Source organism: Eublepharis macularius, chromosome 4, assembly GCF_028583425.1.
Source record: "Eublepharis macularius isolate TG4126 chromosome 4, MPM_Emac_v1.0, whole genome shotgun sequence".
Lineage (NCBI taxonomy): Eukaryota > Metazoa > Chordata > Lepidosauria > Squamata > Eublepharidae > Eublepharis > Eublepharis macularius.
This window is the reverse complement of record NC_072793.1, coordinates 24,289,365-24,310,635: the sequence shown is the minus strand read 5'-3', so window position 1 is coordinate 24,310,635 and position 21,271 is coordinate 24,289,365. Positions and strand designations below refer to the sequence as shown.

At 44.4% G+C, this 21,271-nt stretch overlaps 1 protein-coding gene across 3 annotated transcripts in view; it reads left to right on the top strand.

Annotated features, from left to right (window-relative positions):
* The window catches only part of RPTOR (regulatory associated protein of MTOR complex 1), a 525,720-nt gene that overhangs the window by 427,828 nt on the left and 76,621 nt on the right, over positions 1-21,271 (top strand). For all 3 annotated transcript variants that reach the window (XM_054976818.1, XM_054976816.1, XM_054976815.1), the window contains exons 22-24: positions 1,256-1,359; positions 2,538-2,721; positions 3,244-3,354. In XM_054976818.1, the coding sequence (XP_054832793.1) occupies positions 1,256-1,359; positions 2,538-2,721; positions 3,244-3,354 (399 nt within the window). The remainder of the gene's footprint in view (positions 1-1,255; positions 1,360-2,537; positions 2,722-3,243; positions 3,355-21,271) is intronic.

Below are 21,271 nucleotides of genomic sequence, written 5' to 3'. Positions count from 1 at the left end.
TAAGATGAACATTAACGTGCAGAGAATTTCCACCTCAACTGTTGACTAAACTCAAAAACACATTCCCACATTAAGCTTAATTCTTTTTTGTTGTTCTTAATTAGTTGTCCAGAATAGGGATTTTACTCCCTTTTTGAGGAGAAGGTGTTGGAAATTTTCTTTTTTGACTATACTTGCTGACATCCATCGGAGTCTCCACATGCAAGTTCTGCAGCAATTGTTCAGCCTCATCTAAATTTGAAGCAATCAGTTGTTTTCCATTATGCATGACAGAGAGTTTAATAAAGTTGCTCCATCTGTAACGAATGTTAGCTCTTTGCAAGGCTAAAGTGACTGATTTTAAGTCCTTCCTTTTGGACAACACTTCACCCGGTAAATCAGGAAAGATGTAAGCTGGCTTTTCGTTGAAAAGAAGTGGGCTTTTGACTCTGGTCACATCCATTAGTTGCTTGCGTATTTTGTGGTCTGCAATTTCCACAATGATATCTCTTGGAAGATTTCTCTTTTTGGCAGCCTGCTCAGATCCCAGTCGAAAAGCCTTAGTGATGGTTAGCTCTGCATCGTTAGGTAAATTGAGCAGTTCGGAGAACCATTTAGTTAGCATTGTGATTAAGTTATCATTAATAGATTGCAACTCTTCTATGTTTCTTATCTTCAAATTGTTTCTTCGGGCAGCCACTTCAAGGTTAATTAGCCTCATTTCATGAGAGTCAGAGGTATCTTGGAGCTCACGAATATCCCTCTGCGACATAAGAGCCAAATCCAGGGCATTTTCAACTTTTGCATTTGTTTTACTGAGCTCTAGTTTAATGTCTGCCAACTGCATTGAAAGGGGCTGTATTAAAGCCGACATTTGTTTTAAGAGTGACTGTTCAAGCTGTGCTATTTGTTTAGGTAAGAGTAAAAGCTGTTTATTTACCTCTGCACTAGCTTCCAGTATTCCCTCGGCCATGTTTGTTTTGCTTTCCAGGCCTTGGCTTTTCTGCACTTCAAAGTCAGCTCCTTCAAAGAGGTTTTGCAAGCACTTAACTGCTTTTGTTGGTGATTTTTTCTTCATCAGCCCCTGCTTTTTCATAGCCTCCTCAAACTTTAAGCTTTAAAAAGCTTTATTTACATGCTTCCAGGCGGGGGAGAGCTGGAGCTCCTTCAATATGCATCCATCTTGCACAGATGCCACGCCCCCCACCCGTGAGCTTATTCTTACTTGTGAAGAGGTTGTCATTTGCTCACTCTCAGGTTTTCAATTTTTTGATAGGCAACTGTCAACGCTCGCCCCCAGCGCATCCTTGACACCTCCTCCCTCACTCAGTCTGCTCCAGCCAGCCCTACCAACAAGGGCATGCACATACACCAAGTAGGGTAAGTTACTTACACGTTAGGTTCCGTATCATACATCAGTGACTTTGTACCTAAGGGGTTTGTGTTTGTATGAATACTGTTCTTATTTAGGCTTGGCTCTTATATTCCTATTTTGCACATGGAAAAATGGGAGGGTGATTCTTGCCATTTCTCCCCTCCCTCTGCAGCCCCCATACCACTTCACCCCCCATGGTGTTCCTGAGTTCTAGTAATCCATAGGGGCACAATTTGGGAAAGGAGTTCAGAAGACTATAGCCGGGGTGAGATGGGATGGGAAAGTTGTCTTTCGACTATCGCAGCTCTTCCATGCCATGGTTAGTTTTCACGCCACCTCTTTGGAACGGTAAACTGTGAGGTGCTTCACATCAGAGCAGTTTCAGCCAACTCTCTCCCTTTATACAATGATCTAGTACAATCCCTGCAAAGAAGACTGCTTTTCTTCAAAAGGGCTCATTTTTGTTCTGCACCAGGGCAGTTCAAACCCATAAATCAGAAGTAACATAACTCATTGTTGGGAGCAACTTCATCTATTATTCTTTTCAGTGTACAGAGGTTAATCTCTATGCTGAAAAAAGCGTGTATCGTATCCTCTACTGTAAGAAAGGTGTCTTGTTGTGCCTTGTGTATCTGTATTGGGAAGCTGTCATGTTTGTCAGCTTCCCACTGCATGTACTTAAGCATAAAAAGGACCATTAAGTAATCATTCTGTCATCATGGAATTCAGCGTTTTTCCTACCACATAGAATAATCTGTGGGTTGGGGGAAAAAATGACTGGTCAAGTGGTTCTTGGGTCCTTGTTAAGAAGGAAAGAAAGTTTCTGCTCAGACTTCATTTTCACTAAATAATAGTCTTTCACTCAACAATAACCTGACATTCTAGTCAAATAAGGAAAAATCAAATTGGGGGGGGGGGATTGTGGCATCAACATCTGTACTTAGTTGCAAAATATAGACAATTCCTAGATTTTAGGAACGTTGGGTATTTGATGTCTTTGGATCAAGGGGGAAAATATCCCCCCAAACAGTTGATGTATTCACAGTAGTAAACAAAACTGCAAAAGCATCCGGTAGATTTGAAGCCACTGTTAATAAAGGCAGCCTGAACATCCAGCCGGGTTTCATATGCTCCTGTTAGTTCCCAGTCCTGTGTTCACTCATATTTCTTTCTCCTTTTCTAGAGGATCACCGCCAACCACCAGTACCAGTAGCTCCAGTTTGACGAATGACGTGACAAAGCAGCCTGTCAATCGGGACATGTCATCTGTAAGACCTGCAAATGTGGGCAACATGGGAGTACAGTACACTCCTCACTCGCACCAGTTTCCCAGGACAAGAAAAATGTTTGACAAGGGCCCAGATCAGGTAAGATATCGATCTCGGGTCTTCCCAGAAGTCTTTTCAAAATGCTGTTTATCTCATTGCATTCTTGTTCCTCCCTTATTCTTATGGCTTCTGGATTGGCAACTCTTAACAGTGTTCCATGCTTCAGCCTGTGGAAAGCATCTATGTTTAATAGCACATAATGCTGTACAGAGTTCCTGAATGGGATCAGTTGGAAATGTTGGTATTTATGATATAGAAAGACGCAAACATGGATGGTTAAGATTCCCCCCCCCCCCAAGGCACATCCAGTTCTGTGTACTATAATATGCAAGAACAAAATGTGACCATTATGCACCTAGCTACCCTTGACCTCCCAGTGAGCCTGGGTCTAGTCGTATTCTTTGCTGTCTTCTTCTTTGGCATCCTTGTGTTGCAATAACTGGTTCTGAACTAATTGCATCATCTTGTGGTCCATGCAATGCCTGTGCCCAGAGAAAAGGGGCACGCAGGCCTCTTGCGGAAGTGTTTATATTTTAATTTCATCACTTTTTCCCTTGACAGACAGCAGATGACGCCGACGACACTGTAGGACACAAAAACTTCATGTCAGCCACAATGCAGACAGGGTTTTGTGACTGGAGTGCCAAGTATTTCGCCCAACCAGTGATGAAGGTACAGTCTGTCTGTTTTCCATAAACTTTTCCTGAATCATAGAACTGAATCATAGAACTATCCCTAAAAAGTGAATCATTTCCACATATATTTAGCTGAAGTGTCTTCCCAATACTCATTCCCAATTCATGTTCCCCTGTCCCTCAATTATTCATTATACTTCCTGCATTGGTGTTACTGAACACTGATTTTTACTAACAGCTATTTCTTTCCTTCCGTTTGCTAATAGGCGTGCAAATAAATAAGGCATATTCACAAAATGTTTCCTCAGCTTATGCCAGTTCTATTCTTCTGAAGGCTTCTGAGCCAATACTAAACCTGTCCCATATAGATTGGGCAAATCTGGCTTGGCCCAAGTAGATCACTTCCCACTGCCAATCTATGAACAGCAGGGGGGATGTTGGGGGGCGGGGAAGGGGGAGGCTTCAGTTGGCTGCAGCTGTGGCCAATACTAAGCTAACAGCGCTTCTATCTCTACAATACGGAGAGAACTGATAGCAAACTATGAGTGTACAGCTGCTGCAGCAGAGTGTGAGGCCAAATCCCCTACTTACCTACCTTCATGACAGAGGTAGATTTTAACCCATGTGTCTCAGTTCCCAATTCCTGCGCTAGAGGCCATCTGCCATATATGCCTGTCTGCATATCTGCCATGAATGTATCCTACTGTATTCATATCTGTCATGAATGTATTATGTGTTATGTACTGGTCCTCTGAGGGCATGAGAAGTTTCTTATTAATGTTAAGGCAGTAGGTTATCTTACAAGTATTTACTTTCTCTTTCCCCACTGCCTCCAGAAGTGTCCTTGAAAGCTAGCTGCGGCCCGCTCAAAATGTATCTTTCTTGGGAACTGAGATGATTTCATTCTTTGTTCTGTCTAGACTAAACCTAGCTTCTTCCTAACAACCCCCCGGGCTCTTTCGCGCCCAAAACTTTAACAGCCTTTATCCTGATGGCGGGAACATTCCCTATAATTAACATCACCAACCCCAGTTATGTCACTTCTGCCAATGCACTTGTCTGAGCACCTTGAACTTGCTGGATCTCTAATACAGTTACTTCAACCAATACACCTGCATGTTTGCTGTGGAGAACTTGGGGATAGGGGTGTGCAGCGGGGAAATATTCGGAAAACAATCCGGAACAACCCAAAACCTGAAGCGGCAAGCCGCTTCGTGTTTGGGTTGTCGGAAATTGCTTCAAAATTATTCGGAGCATACCCAAGTGAGATTCCCACCTCCCCCTTGAGCCCCCCTTCCCCCAACCCCACTTACCTTCTGAATGCCGGAGCAGGCCTTCTGCCGCCACCGCCAGCAGGGCGGCGGGGGAAGGCTGCAGCTGGTGCCTGCACCACAGCTTCAGCTTCTGTGGCAGCCAGCAGGTGGCAGTGAATGCCGGCGCCTGCGCCGCCTGCACTGCCACTTTGGCTTCTGCAGTGGCCGGCAGGCGGCAGCAAACACTGGTATCTGCACTGCCCGTGCCGCTGCTTTGGCCGGCAGGTAAGTGGGGTGGTGGTGGTGGGAGGACGGGCACCCTTTAGAGGCCCTGAAGCTTCCCGAAGCAATCCAAATTGCTTCGGGAAGCTTTGATTCGGTATTTCTAAATCAGGGTCATCATACTGGCCCCGATTCGGAAATACCGAAATTTTACGAATCGGGCCTGGTTCAGGTTTTTTTTCCAAACCGGGAACCTGAAGCACACACTCTTACTTGGGGATTCTACCTGCCAAAGACTGACACCATCTGTAGTAGCAAGTAAAGTCAAAAATAACCTGTGTCCAGAAATTGCAAAGATCCTGTCGCTTGGTAACAGGATTGCTGTTCCCCTTTCCACAGCAGTTAGGATTGCAGATCTCTCTTCATAGCGCTAGAATTCTGTTCTAGCAGCTATCTTGTCCAGTATTTTATGTAGCAATATTTCCCTGTAGATCAGATATGGAAATCTCTCCACATTCTTACCTCATATGAGTCAGGACAGCTTAAAGGCAGCAGAATTACAAGCTACTGTCCTATTTGGGGTCTGTGCCTAGGATCCCTTTCATCCTGGCTCTTTAAATCCACTTTGGCATCTGAAGGCAAACAGATTTTTTTAAGGTTTCAGACGCCTTAAGGATACAACACAACAGAAAATAACATGTCATGTGTGCGCACACCCATGCCATTTATGTATTCTCTGTTCTACTGTATGGATCTCTGTTCTAGTGTATTGATCTTATGTCATGCTTTTATCATTATACTTTGTAATGTATACTTTGTAATGTCACATAGTCATGCCAATTGGCCTACCTAAAACCAAAAGTACCTTGCTAATGCTGATTTTGCAGAACAAGTAACCAGCCTGTTATCTCTGAAAATATGCTTCACTGACCTTGCAGCTGCAACCAGAAATGTAACCATTTCACAGGGGAGAAAGAGGCTTTGATTTCTTTGTAATCTTCTGCCTTTTTCTGTCCAGACTAAGCTATTGTGTTCTCACGTAACTTCTTAGGTTTTCGCACCTAAATGCAAACTGCTCCAAGGGAGGGGGGAATAGTGTTCCCTATATCAATAGTGCCTTTGCCTGTATAACCATTCCTGCCAACTTTCCCATCTATGGATGTACCCATGAACTTAATGGATCTCTAAATAAAAGCCTTTCAACCAATGCACTGGAGTGCTTGCTGTGAGGGGTTTGGGGGTCTATCTGCCATGGACTGCCGTCCCTAGAAATGACAAAACATCAGAACAAAACAGGTTTTAGAAACTCCAGATTAAAGTTTCATTTACTGTGGGCAGATAGAGTTTTATCCTGAAGGTGTGCGAAACCTTTAAAACATCAGTTTGCCTTTAGAAGCCAAAGCAGCTTAAAGCGCCCATATGAAAGGGAGGATGTATGTCATGTGTGAAGGGAAACTTGTACAGCGCTCTACAAGCTCTGCATGCATTTTGCATGATGTTGCAGCCAGTCCTGATTCCTTGAAGAATCAATTAATTATTTGACCTGTATTGATGCACATGTTTCCTTTAATGGACTGATATAGCGGTAAACATCTTAGCTGCTTAAGTACGCTCAAAAACATAGTATGTGAAGAGGTCCTTAAATCTGCGGGCTGAACCACTGAAACAACTGATACTACTGTGTCTAGACAGGGCTATTACCAATATTTGGGCAGACTATGGGATAATGAGCCCCATGGCGCAGAGTGGTAAGCTGCAGTACTACAGCCCAAGCTCTGCTCACAACCTAAGTTCGATCCTGGCGGAAGCTGGGTTCAAGTAGCCGGCTCAAGGTTGACTCAGCCTTCCATCCTTCCGAGGTTGGTAAAATGAGTACCCAGTTTCCTGGGGGTTAAGTGTAGATGACTGGGGAAGTCAATGACAAACCACACCGTAAAAAGTCTGCCAAGAAAACGTCGTGATGCAACGTCCCCCCATGGGTCAGTAATGACTCGGTGCTTGCACCTTTTTTTACAGGACAATGAGGGCAGTTATCTAAACTTCTTCACCTGTAGTTCTGCTTACTGATGATGATTGAGCACCAGAGTCGGCAAATGCTGAAAATGGAGGATAAGCTCATAGTAAAGACTGGAGCTCAGCAGTAAAGAGTCTTTGCAGTATACCTTCTTTGAACCTAGAAGATGTGGGTTCGGGCCCTTGGCTCACTGTCTTTCAGCCTTATTTCCATCATAAAATAGCAGCAACTTTGGGCTGTATGCTAGACCATGCTACATAAATTATGAATAATAATGATACCCAAGCCATCACAGTAGTTTGGGGAAGGACAGTTTCTAAGCAGCTGGCTGCATATTTGGTGCAGGCAGCCGTGTTTCCCATATCTTTCCTTGTTAATTACTACAGAGGTTTGTGTAGAAAGTGAATTTTACTGCTGCCTCCCCTCTCATCACAGTCCTATTCATCTCCATAGCGAGGAGACTGTTGCATTCACAATATTGATATTGTTGTGTCTGATATTGTGAACAGGCTAATACTCTATCTAGCTATTAGATTAACATGGTTAATCTTCATCACATTTTACATGCATACCTCTTTGAACAAAAGGAAAATGAAGTGGATGGTTGGAAAAAAGGAAATGGGAGAACTAAGATTTCAGCACAACCTGAATATAGCAGAGCCACCTTTTGATGTCCTTGGCTTGGAGCACAAACAAGAGAATGCAGCCCCATTCTTTTAGCTTGCCTGCCACGAAAATCACTATCATGTGTTTTCCTTATGCCCCACAATAGTTAGAAAATATTTTTTCTGAGTGAAAGTGAACTTGAGCTTCCTGGGAGACTTGTGGGTGATCAAGTATTCTGCCCGTCTCCTGTCCCAGAGGGACACCAACAATTAGGTTTCTAGCTGTGTTGATACTTTTAACATTGTTGAAACATTACTCCTTAAGTGAAGGCCATTTAATCCAGGGAGAAGGTCAGCAGATCACATCCTTTGCTAGAATTTAGATTTGAACTGGCTTGCTTGAGAGAATCTTTAGAGTTTCAGTTTGTTGCCGAGCAGCTTCTCTGAAGTTTGAATTGGAACTTGGGGACAACACTTCGTAGCCTGTGTTTAAAACATCAAATACAAAATTAGCACACTTCACATCCACAAGATTCAAGTCCAGTCACATCTTAAAGATTTTCAGGGTATAAGCTTTCGACAGTCAAAGCTTCAAATAAGAGACCTTTGATTCTCGAAAGCTTATATCCTGAAAATCTTGTTGGTCTTTAAGATGCTATTGGACACGAATCTTATTGTAGACCAACACAACTACCACATGAAACTATCTTGATATTCATAGTAAGCACAAAGCTTCTACAAAGACAATACTAGAGAACAGGGCTTTTTTCTGGGAAAAGAGGTGGTGGAACTCAGTGGGTTGCCCTTGGAGAAAATGGTCACATGGCTGGTGGCCCCACCCCCTGATCTCCAGACAGAGGGGAGTTGAGATTGCCGTCCGCACCACTCGGCAGCACAGAGAGCAATCTAAACTCCCCTCTGTCTGGAGATCAGGGGGCGGGGCCACCAGCCATGTGACCATTTTCAAGAGGTTCCGGAACTATGTTCCATCGCGTTCCTGCTGGAAAAAAGCCCTGCTAGAGAGGCATGGAGGGATAGTCTCATGGATGAAACCAAGCCAATTGAAATTTGAACTGTGAGAAACCATGAAAAGGTCTCTGGATTAAAGTAGACGGATAAATAATGCTCCCAATTATTAAAGTAGTGAGTTGTCAAATGGCAGCTCTTTCTGCTATGTTCATATGAATGTATGTCTTTTGAAATCGTCTGTGCATGCTCCCTGATCATAGACAATGCTATAGTCCTTTGATTGGAGAAGGGCAGAAATAAATCTTTCTGTGTAGATACTGCAGTGGGTTTCTCACATGCCGGCCAATGTAAAGCGTTTAAAAATGTCTTGCAATGAATTTGGGATAAAATTGGCGGCGAAAAGAAAACTAGACAGATGGCATAAGTGGGCATGCATTCAAAAATTAGACTTTGAATCATGGCAATGTACTGTACCTTCTAAAATAACAAAACCTCATTGCCAGTGCTATTGTATTTAACTACTCAGTATCACATCCTGAATCACATAATGGTCAGAACCAGCCCATCAGCACGGAAGCCACTGCAGCTTGTTTCCTATTCTCAGGGGTCCTTTCGTAGAAAAAGAGCTGGAGGAACTCATGAGCATAACTCATTAGCATATGCCACGCCCTTTAACATCACCAGAAGTGTGTCATTAGCATAACTGATTTGCTATTGTGACGGCCTTTGGCCATATACAATTAAACCTACTGATAGCATAACTGATTTGCATATGCCACACACCCTGACATCACCAATCCTGGCTGTTTTGGACCCAATCCTGGCCATTCAGGGCCGAAATTGGGCCCAAAATGGCAAAAAGGGGCTGAAAATGGCTGAAAAGGGGCCCCAAATGGTTAGGAGCGGGCCGCTGCTGAGTGGGAGAGTGATCCACCACCCATCAGAGGCCCAATCTGGGCCGTTTTGGCCCCAATCAAGGCTGAAATGGACCCAAAATGGCTAAGAGTCAGGTGGGTGGGGCCACCTGACATGTGACCTCTTTGGGGAACTGCCGGAACTGCGTTCCCGCACGTTCCCCCTCAAAATGAGCCCTGCCTATTCCTGTGAGAAGAGTGTATGATATGGCCTCTTCCCATGGCAGGACTGACCTAGCTCTCAAGAGGAGCAGTAGCCGAGCTGGAAATAGTTCTGGTGCTGGTCCTCCTGCTTGGTCTTAGAACTCAGAAATCAGCATGGGCAGGAGACATTCCTCTGTGCAGTTCTCACCACATCGTGGTTTTGATGTTAAGATGATTGAATTGTGCACCTAATGTGACAATGCTGAAGGTGCAGAACAAGTATTTGCATTTGCCTGGGACTCAGGACTGTCTGATGACAAACCTGGCCTACAAGAGGAGCACATTCAAAATAGAGTACTCTGTCCATTTTTGCCATTATTCATTCTTACCAAATTATTCAAAAAGGCTTTTGTATTGTAGGGAGGGGCTCTCAGACGCTTTGCTAATGAGTTAAGGACCATAGACCGTGTTGCTTTACGTATTACCTGTTGTCTTAAATATGAGCTGCTTGTGCTTCATGTGGTCTAATTGCTTATGTCCTGTTTCAACATTTCTTCAACTCTTAGATTCTTACTAATGCTGGGTCTTTGTAAAATTGTGTTTATTTACCCTATGGCATTGTTTATGGAAATGTCTGTACTAATCTCACACTGTGTAATCCACCTTGAGGCTTGGTGAGAAAGGTGGACTACAAACCAACAAACAAACAGGTCTATTTATTTATTTATTTAATTATATATGGTTGGTTGGTTGGTTGGTTGGTTGGTTGGTTGGTTGGTTGGTTGGTTGGTTGGTTGGTTGGTTAGATCTTCTTGTGTGGCACCAGAGAAGAGCAGTTGCAGTCCCACATTTTGTTACGCTTCATAACAGTCTGGAAGTGCGTTAGCAAAAACAGACATGGTATCCTGCTTCACCCATATACTTCTCTGAGTAGTAAATGGCACCATACAGAAAGAAAACCTAGCAGGAAGGGCCCTCTGGAAGTTTCTGGCACCTGTGTCTCATGTACATCATATTCCATTGTAATATATGCTGATAAAGGGCACGCCATTGTGTCAGTCCTGCTGGTCTCACTAAGACTTGGTTTTCAGGAGCAGTTAAGTTACTCAATATCCATTATTGTTGTTCCATAGAGCCATCGTTCTTAATTATGTAAATATTAACAAAAACTGTACTAATTGGTTACATGTAGAAAATGTTTTGTATTGCCACGGATATTGCAGACAGGTTTTCAAATCTTGGTCCTTTAACAAGCTTGAATCACCAAGGGAATCCTTTAAGTAGTAAAACAGTTGGTACTTCATCCACCACAGCACAAATGTAATTAATTTTCTCTTGATACCCATAGCTATGTAGCCAGCAAAACATTTGGAAATATTACTAATTTGATAGACATCATGTAATCTTCAAGCTGTTGGTCTCACTACAAACATTTGCTTTGGCCAAGCTGAGCTTTGTGTGCTTGTTTGAAAGTCCAGAAAACAGTAGGTAAAATTTAAAAAAGAAATTAGGATAATGGTTTTTTTATTTTACCATTTAAAGTGGGTAATATATTAACTCCCAATGGTTATTAAAAACATTTGTCTAGTTTCTGAGAATAGCTCTTAACCAGAGTGGTGTCTTATTAATCTAATAAATCACTCTAGACAACCAATCAAAATGTATCTTTTTGTGCACACATGGTTGTTGATTTTTTTGTTTGAGTAGTTAAGGGCTTAAAAAACTTTGTGCTTTAAGAGTATTTGCAACATTCCCATTAATTACCTGTGATTGGATTTAAATTACAAACAGTAACACCGAGATTTGTCTAGTGTGTGAGTCTGGGAGGGCCTGAAGCTGGTTAGCAATATGCCCGTTTTGCCTTAAGAGTGTGGGTCATGGTCTACCAGGTATTCTGTACCACAGTCTGCACTGGAAACTAAGAGGATTTCCTATTTATTTAATTTGATTCTTGAAACAAAATATTTCTAGCGGATTGTGGCAATTACGCTTATGGTCTACAAATGAGCTTTGTGTAGTAATAATTTTCTCCCCGGTTGTTCCCACTGCCATTTTATAATTACTTTGACCAAAACATAAAATAAATGTGGCTTGACTAGTCCGGGATATAAAACAGAAGTCTAGTGGCACCTTAAAAGGCTAGCAACATTTATTTCAGCCTAAGTTTTAATAAGTCACAAATCACTTCTTCAGATACTATAAAGAGGAAATCGTTTTCCATATATTTATAAGGAAAATTACAGAAGTTGAGAAGGGAAGGGGGAGGAATTGAGGGCAGAGAGAGGCTTGGTGTGAATCCCATCATCAGCCTTGCAGAAGAGACTGAAACATTAGAGCGGTCAGAGGTTCCAGTCCTCTTATAGAGGGTAGAAGGCTGATAAACAAGAGTGTCGTTGCATAGGATAATCAACAGCAAATGGAGGAATAAGGTGTCCGAAGTATAAGAAAATTAACTGATATCAGTGGGGGATTCCGCATGATCAATTTTTATCAGACTTTCTGAGCAGTCATGCCGCGGTGGAGTCCTACGAATCCACTTCTCCCCGATTCCACATTAGGCTTTTGTTTCGCACATTTCATCGGCTCAAAGGCCATCATGCGGAATTTTTGACAGGATAAAAATCTATTCCTCATTGCTTTTTCCGGGGGAACTGTCTAATGATGCACATCTTCATTTCCCCCCCCCCCAAAAAACATTGCTACACATAAATGTTGCATCAAACCAACACATTAGAAAAAAATTTCTCACAAAAAAACGTTGCTACACATAAACGTTGCATCAAATAAACATATTGGATAGGCCAGAGCACTTCCCGCTGATATTGTGGAAGAGTATTATTGGCTATTGACATTTGGAGGGAAAATTGTTACCAATGACCCCGCGTCTTATCTTTCCGGCTTTCTTCGTGAGCAGTGTGGTTTAGTGATAGGTGTTGTGTTGAGGACGGTCTCTTTCTCCCTCCATGAAATGCCTAGACCACTAGTTGAACGCTGAAGTCCCTCCATCACACTTTCACTCTACCTCAGAAGCTGTCAGCTGTCAGCGAGCAACAAGTAACAAATTTGGCGTGTTGTAAAATGGACCCGTTATTGGTCAGCTGTTGTCATGTGACACAGGATATGTTTCTGCATAGATTTGTAGAAACATTGCAATGTTTTTTTACATTTTTTTTTTTTAAAAAAGGGGAAGGGAAAGGGTAGTGGGTGTAGCTTAGAAAACATGATTGGCCAATCAAATTAAGTTGATTCGAAGGGCGAGAGAAAAGGGCAAGGGTGGGGAGAACATCGGATAAAGAATTCCGCATGATTAAAATCCCTAATCTGCTGCGCATGGACAAATAAGTCGGGGGAAAGCAGGATGGGAAAAAAACGGACAAAACGTGCGGTGACTTCGAATCTGCTGCTAGGATTGCCTTCCCACGTGTGGAAACAAGAAAAAATCGAGGTCATTTAGAAGCTGAAGCAGGGAAAACCATTTGTGTGGAATCACCCAGTAAAGGGGTATAGTCAGGGCTTTTTTTCAGGGAGAACATGGGGGAACAGAGTTCCGGAACCTCTTGGAAATGGTCACATGGCTGGTGGCCCCACCCCCTGATCTCCAGACAGAGGGGAGTTTAGATTGCCCTCCGCGCCGGAGGGCAATCTAAACTCCCCTCTGTCTGGAGATCAGGGGGCGGGGCCACCAGCCATGTGACCATTTTCTCTGAGGGCAACCCACTGAGTTCCACCACCTCTTTTCCCAGAAAAAAGCCCTGGTTATAGTATGATATAAAGCATAGACATCAGCCAATTAAAGTTTCTAAAAAGTATGTTCTAATTGAATTACTGTAAATTATAGTAAGGAAATCCAAGTCTCTTTTTAACCCAAGATGACAGAAGGTGATTCTTTACTTTCTGCCTGGGGGGCAGGTAGAACAGCAACTTTCATATCTGCAATATTAAATATTCTCTCACAGGTTTTTGAATGTTGTGATGTCTAATGTCAGATTTCTGTTCATTGGTTCTTCTCTTATGTAAGAACTGACATGTCTGTCCGATGTAGATAATAGAAGGGCTTTATTGGCTCATGATGGTATATATTAAATTGAATGATGTGCAAATGGATGAGCCCAAGATTGTGTGGCGTTGTTATGGGACCTGATGTTTCTTTAGGGATTTTGGAAGGAATATGCAGTTTGAAACCAGGCCTGGATTTAAATCTAAGAGGTTTAAAGGTTTTTGTGGCTGAGTTAATATTCCTCATTGGCATCGTATCCAAAGAACTTTCAGATGAAGTTTATTACCTTATTACAATATGTAGGCTAACTTGGCTTCATGCATAATATGTATTGGTTATAATGTTTGGTTTTTGTGGGCCTGTGTATCTAATTTTGTTTGGTTTCTGTGAATCTGTGTATCTAATCTTTCTATATAAAAGGCAAGCCGTATTGGCGACAACTCACTTTTTATCCTAGTGTGCCTGAGTTGTCGCCAATAGGGGTGTGCAAGCCAAAAATTTTCGGCTATAGCCGAAAGTAGAAAGCCGAAAGAAGATTCTCTATCGTTAAAGCCGAAAGCCGAAACAAGAATCTCTTTCGGCATTCGACTTTCGGGATTCTTTCGGCATTATTTCGGCATTCTTTCGGCTTTTTTCTATGGGAAAATGCCTCCGTCTTCCAGGACGCCTGGAGGAGGCATTTTCCCACCAAATAAGCCCAAAATTGGTGGGAACCTTCCTCTAACCCTTCTCTAACAACCACCCAAGTTTCAGACAGATTGGACTTTGGGGGGCCATGTTATGGCCCCCCAAAGCAGGTCCCCCCATCCTCCCATAAGAAAGCGAAGGAGCAGCATATTGTTAGCATGCTGCTGCTGATCTTTCTTCATTATTTCCTATGGGGAAAAAATGAAGAGGCAGGCTTCCTTTGCCAGGGGTGGCATTTTGCATGCAAAATGCCCCCCAGCCCTCAGGGGCCCTTCTCCCACCCCTCCTCCCACCCCCCACCAAGGCTCAGCCTGCTCCCACTTGGGGGGGGGGCATTTCATGGCCTCCCCAAGTAGGTGCTCTAATCTCTACCACTGACAGCTGGGGGAGGCTTGTGTTGCCAGGGGTGGCATTTTGCATGCAAAATGCCCCCCAACCCTCTGGGGCCCTTCTCCCACCCCTCCTCCCACCCCCCACCAAGGCTCAGCCTGCTCCCACTTGGGGGGGGCATTTCATGGCCTCCCCAAGTAGGTGCTCTGCTCTCATCTCTACCACTGACAGCTGGGGGAGGCTTGTGTTGCCAGGGGTGGCATTTTGCATGCAAAATGCCCCCCAGCCCTCTGGGGCCCTTCTCCCACCCTTCCTCCCACCCCCCACCAAGGCTCAGACTGCTCCCACTTGGGGGGGCCATTTCATGGCCTCCCCAAGTAGGTCCTCTCAGCCCCTAAAGTCCACCCCTTACAGCCCCACACAAACCCAATTCCCCCCCAGCTGCCACACACAGACCCAAATCCCCACATTAGCCCCTCACAGACCCAAATCCACCCCCACCTGCCCCACACCCATAACCCCAGGAACAGGCTGGCAAAGGCCAGCCCTCTCCCTTTGTTCCCTATGCTGGGAACTTCTAAACTCTCTTTCCCTAGGCAATTCTGCACAGCCCAGGGGTGCCACAATGGTGGGCACACTTCTGAGTGCCAGCTGGTCCCTGTGAAAGAGCACCTGAACCACAGACACCCTCCCTCAAATTCCCCCACCACCTACAGAGATGGCTGGCCAGCCAGCCCCATTGTTCCCTATGATGGGAACCAACTGCACAACAAAGAATAAAACAAGAACAACACAAAATAAAGTTTTAAAAAAATTATATTCTCCCTTCCAAAGTACAAGTAGGCAAAGCATTATGACACATTACACCAGCAGTCCCCCACACAGAAAAATTAAAACAAAACTCACTTAACATCAGAGAATCACAAAGCATGATTCCTGTCAAAAACACTTTATTTCTTGAACAGCTTTAGGTTACACAGCAGGGGGGAACACCAAAGGGCATGGCAGCACTATCTTACACAAAAATAATACAACTCACTTCACATCAGAGAATCACAAAGCACAATTCCTGTTAAAAACACTTTATTTCTTGAACAGCTTTAGGTTACACAGCAGGGGGGAACACCAAAGGGCATGGCAGCACTATCTTACACAAAAATAACACAACTCACTTAACATCAGAGAATCACAAAAACACAATTCCTGGCAAAAACACTTTATTTCTTGAACAGCTTTAGGTTACACAGTAGGAGGGCACAACAGGGCATGATAGCAATGTACTACAAAAAATAATACAACCCACTTCACCGTTTTTGACAGCAATTGTGTTTGTGTGATTCTCTGATGTGAAGTGAGTTGTGTTATTTTTGTGTAGTACACTGCTTTCCTGCTCTGTGGTGCCTTCCTAAACCAGTTACAGAAATAAAGTGCTTTTGACAGCAATTTTTTGGGGTGATTCTTTAATGTGAAGTGGGTTGTGTTATTTTTGTGTAAGATAGTGCTGCCATGCCCTTTGGTGTTCCCCCCTGCTGTGTAACCTAAAGCTGTTCAAGAAATAAAGTGTTTTTGACAGGAATCATGCTTTGTGATTCTCTGATGTTAAGTGAGTTTTGTTTTAATTTTTCTGTGTGGGGGACTGCTGGTGTAATGTGTCATAATGCTTTGCCTACTTGTACTTTGGAAGGGAGAATATAATTTTTTTAAAACTTTATTTTGTGTTGTTCTTGTTTTATTCTTTGTTGTGCAGTTGGTTCCCATCATAGGGAACAATGGGGCTGGCTGGCCAGCCATCTCTGTAGGTGGTGGGGGAATTTGAGGGAGGGTGTCTGTGGTTCAGGTGCTCTTTCACAGGGACCAGCTGGCACTCAGAAGTGTGCCCACCATTGTGGCACCCCTGGGCTGTGCAGAATTGCCTAGGGAAAGAGAGTTTAGAAGTTCCCAGCACAGGGAACAAAGGGAGAGGGCTGGCCTTTGCCAGCCTGTTCCTGGGGTTATGGGTGTGGGGCAGGTGGGGGTGGATTTGGGTCTGTGAGGGGCTAATGTGGGGATTTGGGTCTGTGTGTGGCAGCTGGGGGGGAATTGGGTTTGTGTGGGGCTGTAAGGGGTGGACTTTAGGGGCTGAGAGGACCTACTTGGGGAGGCCATGAAATGGCCCCCCCAAGTGGGAGCAGTCTGAGCCTTGGTGGGGGGTGGGAGGAAGGGTGGGAGAAGGGCCCCAGAGGGCTGGGGGGCATTTTGCATGCAAAATGCCACCCCTGGCAACACAAGCCTCCCCCAGCTGTCAGTGGTAGAGATGAGAGCAGAGCACCTACTTGGGGAGGCCATGAAATGCCCCCCCAAGTGGGAGCAGGCTGAGCCTTGGTGGGGGTGGGAGGAGGGGTGGGAGAAGGGCCCCAGAGGGTTGGGGGGCATTTTGCATGCAAAATGCCACCCCTGGCAAAGGAAGCCTGCCTCTTCATTTTTTCCCCATAGGAAATAATGAAGAAAGATCAGCAGCAGCATGCTAACAATATGCTGCTCCTTCGCTTTCTTATGGGAGGATGGGGGGACCTGCTTTGGGGGGCCATAACATGGCCCCCCAAAGTCCAATCTGTCTGAAACTTGGGTGGTTGTTAGAGAAGGGTTAGAGGAAGGTCCCCACCAATTTTGGGCTTATTCGGTGGGAAAATGCCTCCTCCAGGCGTCCTGGAAGACGGAGGCATTTTCCCATAGAAAAGCCGAAAGAAAGCCGAAAGAATCCCGAAACGTTTCGGCTTTTTTCTTTCGGCTACCCGAAACGTTTCGGCATTCCCCGAAACGTTTCGGCATTCCCCGAAAGAAGCCGAAACACTTTTGTTTCGGCATTCTTTCGGCATTCTGAATGCCGAAACGCACATCCCTAGTCGCCAATATGGCCTCCGGAGGGCACCACCACGGCAGGAACGCCAGGCAAGCCAGTCCGTCCCTCCGGAAGGCACCAATATGGTGGGAAGGCCGAGTGAGCCGATCCGTCCCTCTGGAGGGTGCCGCCGCATGAGAAAGGCCAGGCGATCTGGCCCATCACTCCAGAGGGTGCTACAGTGGCCGGAAGGGCAGCATTCCTGCACTGTTTTCTAGGGCCTGTTTTTTTTTTTAAAAAGGGCTCTGATGCTAGTTTTATGTGTCTGTTTGATATATATTATGTATGTTCTTTTTATTGATGCATTTTACTTTTTATATTTATGCATTTAGATTATTTTCTTATTATTGTGAGACATATACTTTCCTGCAATTTTTCGTTTTAAGCTTAATCTTTAAGATGCCACTGGATTTCTGTTTTATTTTGCTAGACCAGCATGGCTAACCCATGGAATAGTCAGGGAAATGCCTGTGCTAGATGGGGTTCCGCTCATTTGCTTTTATTGAGTTTTAGATCAGATTTTAATTTTAATAAATTTCTGAATCCTGCATTGAAAATCAGTAGAAGAGTGTTTCACATAAGTAAAAGGTGTGTGTGTAGTTGGGTCTGTATTCTTTGAAAGAGGACATTCCAGAAATGTTTAGGTAAGTAGCTTAAGATGTTCCATTTATTTCCAGGCACACAAGCTGAAAGCATTAAGTAAGTATGATTGAATGCTCAGAGACCAAGGAATATTAAGTTTACATGTACAACCTTTCCACTATTGCTTGTTGTAAAAGGCGATTATGCAGTTGCAAACTTTATTCCCTCTCCCGCCCTGTCCAAAACCAAACAAGGATAGGGTAGAAATGTGTTTTTTTATACAAGTAACATTTAGATGCCATTTTTTCTTATTTTTCCTGCATAATTTATCACATTACTTTCATTTTTAAAAACATTTTGCAGTCAACAAAACTACTCTGCTTTATAGGTATGTTGTTTTTACTCCTGCTCACCACCCTCATTCACCCTTCCCAAGGGACTAGTGACACAATTTTTACCTTAGCCAGACCTTTCCTCAGTATAGTTGTATATTGCCTGCCTGCCTGTCCTCATGTTTTTCCATGTAAATGCGAATATGTTTTTATAGATAGTTACCCAGCTTGGCCTTCATTAGCATGAGAAATGGAAACATTAACATAAGCTTCACTGATAGGGTTTTCTCATGTCATCTTATACAGTATTGATTATCTCATATAACCAAAGGAATATGTACTCCATGTCAGCTGTGAAGGGATTAGATTTTGTAAAAGAGGTGAGCGCAGTGCTATGTGTGAGCTTTATTCTTGTGTATTCTTGCATGAAGCACATACGGTAAGACTGGGCACGGCCAGTACCATTGTGGCTGCTTTGAAATGGCCAGTGACTGTTCCTTCTCTTGTAGGACAGAGGAGCCTTACTTTTCAGCCATATTTAGAAATGCATTCGAAATGCATTCTTCTTTTTTAATACAAATTGCTTCTGGTTTTCTAATTAATAAACTTATTTTTTTCTGTAATCTGCCTGTGAATTTAAACTTTCTGGCCTTCCTGCACTTGATTGTGCTGTTGAGCTGCTCATGAGCTGCGCTTGTGATAACCCAGTATGTTTATTTATTTATTTATTCATTTAAAATTTCTATACCGCCCTCCCTGCAAGTGGGCTCAGGGCGGATAACAACATATTAAAATACAATTAAAAATTCATCTACATTAAAACAGTGTATTAATACACATTTAAAACAGGATGGTGGACAGCCTTCACAGGGAGGGTTAAGATTTTATAAACCCCATTTTTCAGGCCAGTGGAAGCCCAGTTTCAGCCATATGCCTGGCAGAACAACTCTGTCTTGCAGGCCCAGCAAAAGGATAGTAGGCCCTGCCGGGCCCTGATTTCAGCAGACAAGAGCGTTCCATCAGGTGGGAGCCAGGACCGAAAAGGCCCTGGCTCTAGTTGAGGCTAGGTGGGCCTCCTTGGGGCCAGGGACCACCAACAGCTGTTTGTCCCCTGATCGGAGTGTCCTCTGGGGAATATATGGGGAGAGACGGTCCTGTAGATATGCTGGTCCCAGTCCGCACAGGGACTTATAGGTCAATACCAGAACCTTGAATCTGATCCGGTACTCCACTGGCAACCAATGCAGCTCACGTAAGAACGGTGTTATATGCGCCTTATTTGGCACTCTCGTAATAACACGCGCCGCTGCATTTTGTACCAGCTGTAATCTCCAAGTCAGGCTCAAGGGCAGCCCCGCGTAGAGCGACTTACAGTAATCTAGCCTAGAGATGGCCATTGCTTGGATCACTGTAGTTAAGTCATGGGTGGTCAGGTAAGGGACAAGTTGCCTGGTCTGCTGCAGATGGAAAAAAGAGGACCTGACAACCGCTGTGACCTGTGCCTCCATTTTCAGGGAGGCATCCAAGATCACCCCCAGGCTCTTAACCCTCGGAACTGGCACTAACGGTGCCCCATCGAGGGCCGGGAGCCGGAGTCCCAAACCTAATCCCCCGTGGCTCAAGTACAGGACCTCCATCTTCGTCGGGTTCAGTTTCAGCTGACTCTGCTTCAACCAACCAGTTACGGCTGCAAAAGCATGTTCCAGGACATCTGGGGCTGAGTCGGGCCAGGTGTCCATCATCAGATACAACTGGGTGTCATCTTGATTGTACATGAGTAACTGAAGCAAACCGAAAATCCAGGGGTAGGGGATTATTAGAAAATCATATTTGGGACACGGCAAGTACTTACTACAGTGTGGGAGAGAGGTTGTACGACACTGTGTACATGTGCATGTGTATTAATACTGCAAATGAAAGACATTACTTGTATTCACAGCCAGTTTCCTGATCTCTTTAACATACACACACATGCATGGTGTTGCACTCCAGCTCAAGAAAGCTAAGCAGTAGCTCTTAAAGTCTACCGCTGGGTCTGGAAAATCACTCTTGTGAAGGATGTTGTGGCTGGCGGAGGGAAATGAAGAGTAGCTTTGGCTCAGACTGGGTTTTTGAATGTCCTTATTTGCCTTCATCCTCTTAATGGTAGCACTGCCTGTTGATAGCTTCTGCTCTAGTAACACACATTGGGGAGAGTGGAGGGAGAAAAGAAAGGGGCTCTTTCTGCTGTCATAGGGAAAGGCTAAGGTATGGCTGTGTGAGCCTCTTTGATACATTTCCAGTCATAAAAGTGAACAGGTCCAAATCAATTCTTTAGCAGAAATAGGAGTGTGGTGGCTGGAGATCTCAGAATCGGAGCTTTTTTTCAAGGGGAACGCGGGGGAACGGAGTTCCGGTACCTCTTGAAAATGGTCACATGGCTGGTGGCCCCGCCCCCTGATCGCCAGACAGAGGGGAGTTGAGATTGCCCTCCGTGCCACTGAGCGGCGCGGAGGGCAATCTCAACTCCCCTCTGTCTGGAGATCGGGGGGCAGAGCCACCAGCCATGTGACCATTTTCTCCAAGGGCAACCCACTGAGTTCCACCACCTCTTTTCCCAGAAAAAAAGCTCTGCTCAGAATTACAACTAATCTCCAAGTCATAGAGATCAATTCCCCTGGAGAAGTATTGTACCCTACTGAGGTCCCTCCCTAACCCTGCCCTCTCCAGATTTCCCCCCCCCCCAAATATCCAGGAATTTCCTGGCCTGGAGATGGCAACCCTAAGCAGAAATAAACCATCATTCCTGGGAATACTGTTTCAATGGCAGGAAAAATCACCTCCACACTGGAATTTGGGCAACTTGGCATTACCTGGTAGTGATCTCATTAGGCACCTGTGTGGTTTTTTCCCCTTCCTCACCACCACCCATGATTCCTGCAGTGCCCTTGAGAACTCTTCACTGCCACCCATCACCTTTTATAAGGATGGGCATTTTGCTAGTATGCAGAACCATGTGCTGTGTTCTTCAGGGCATTCTGCATCAGA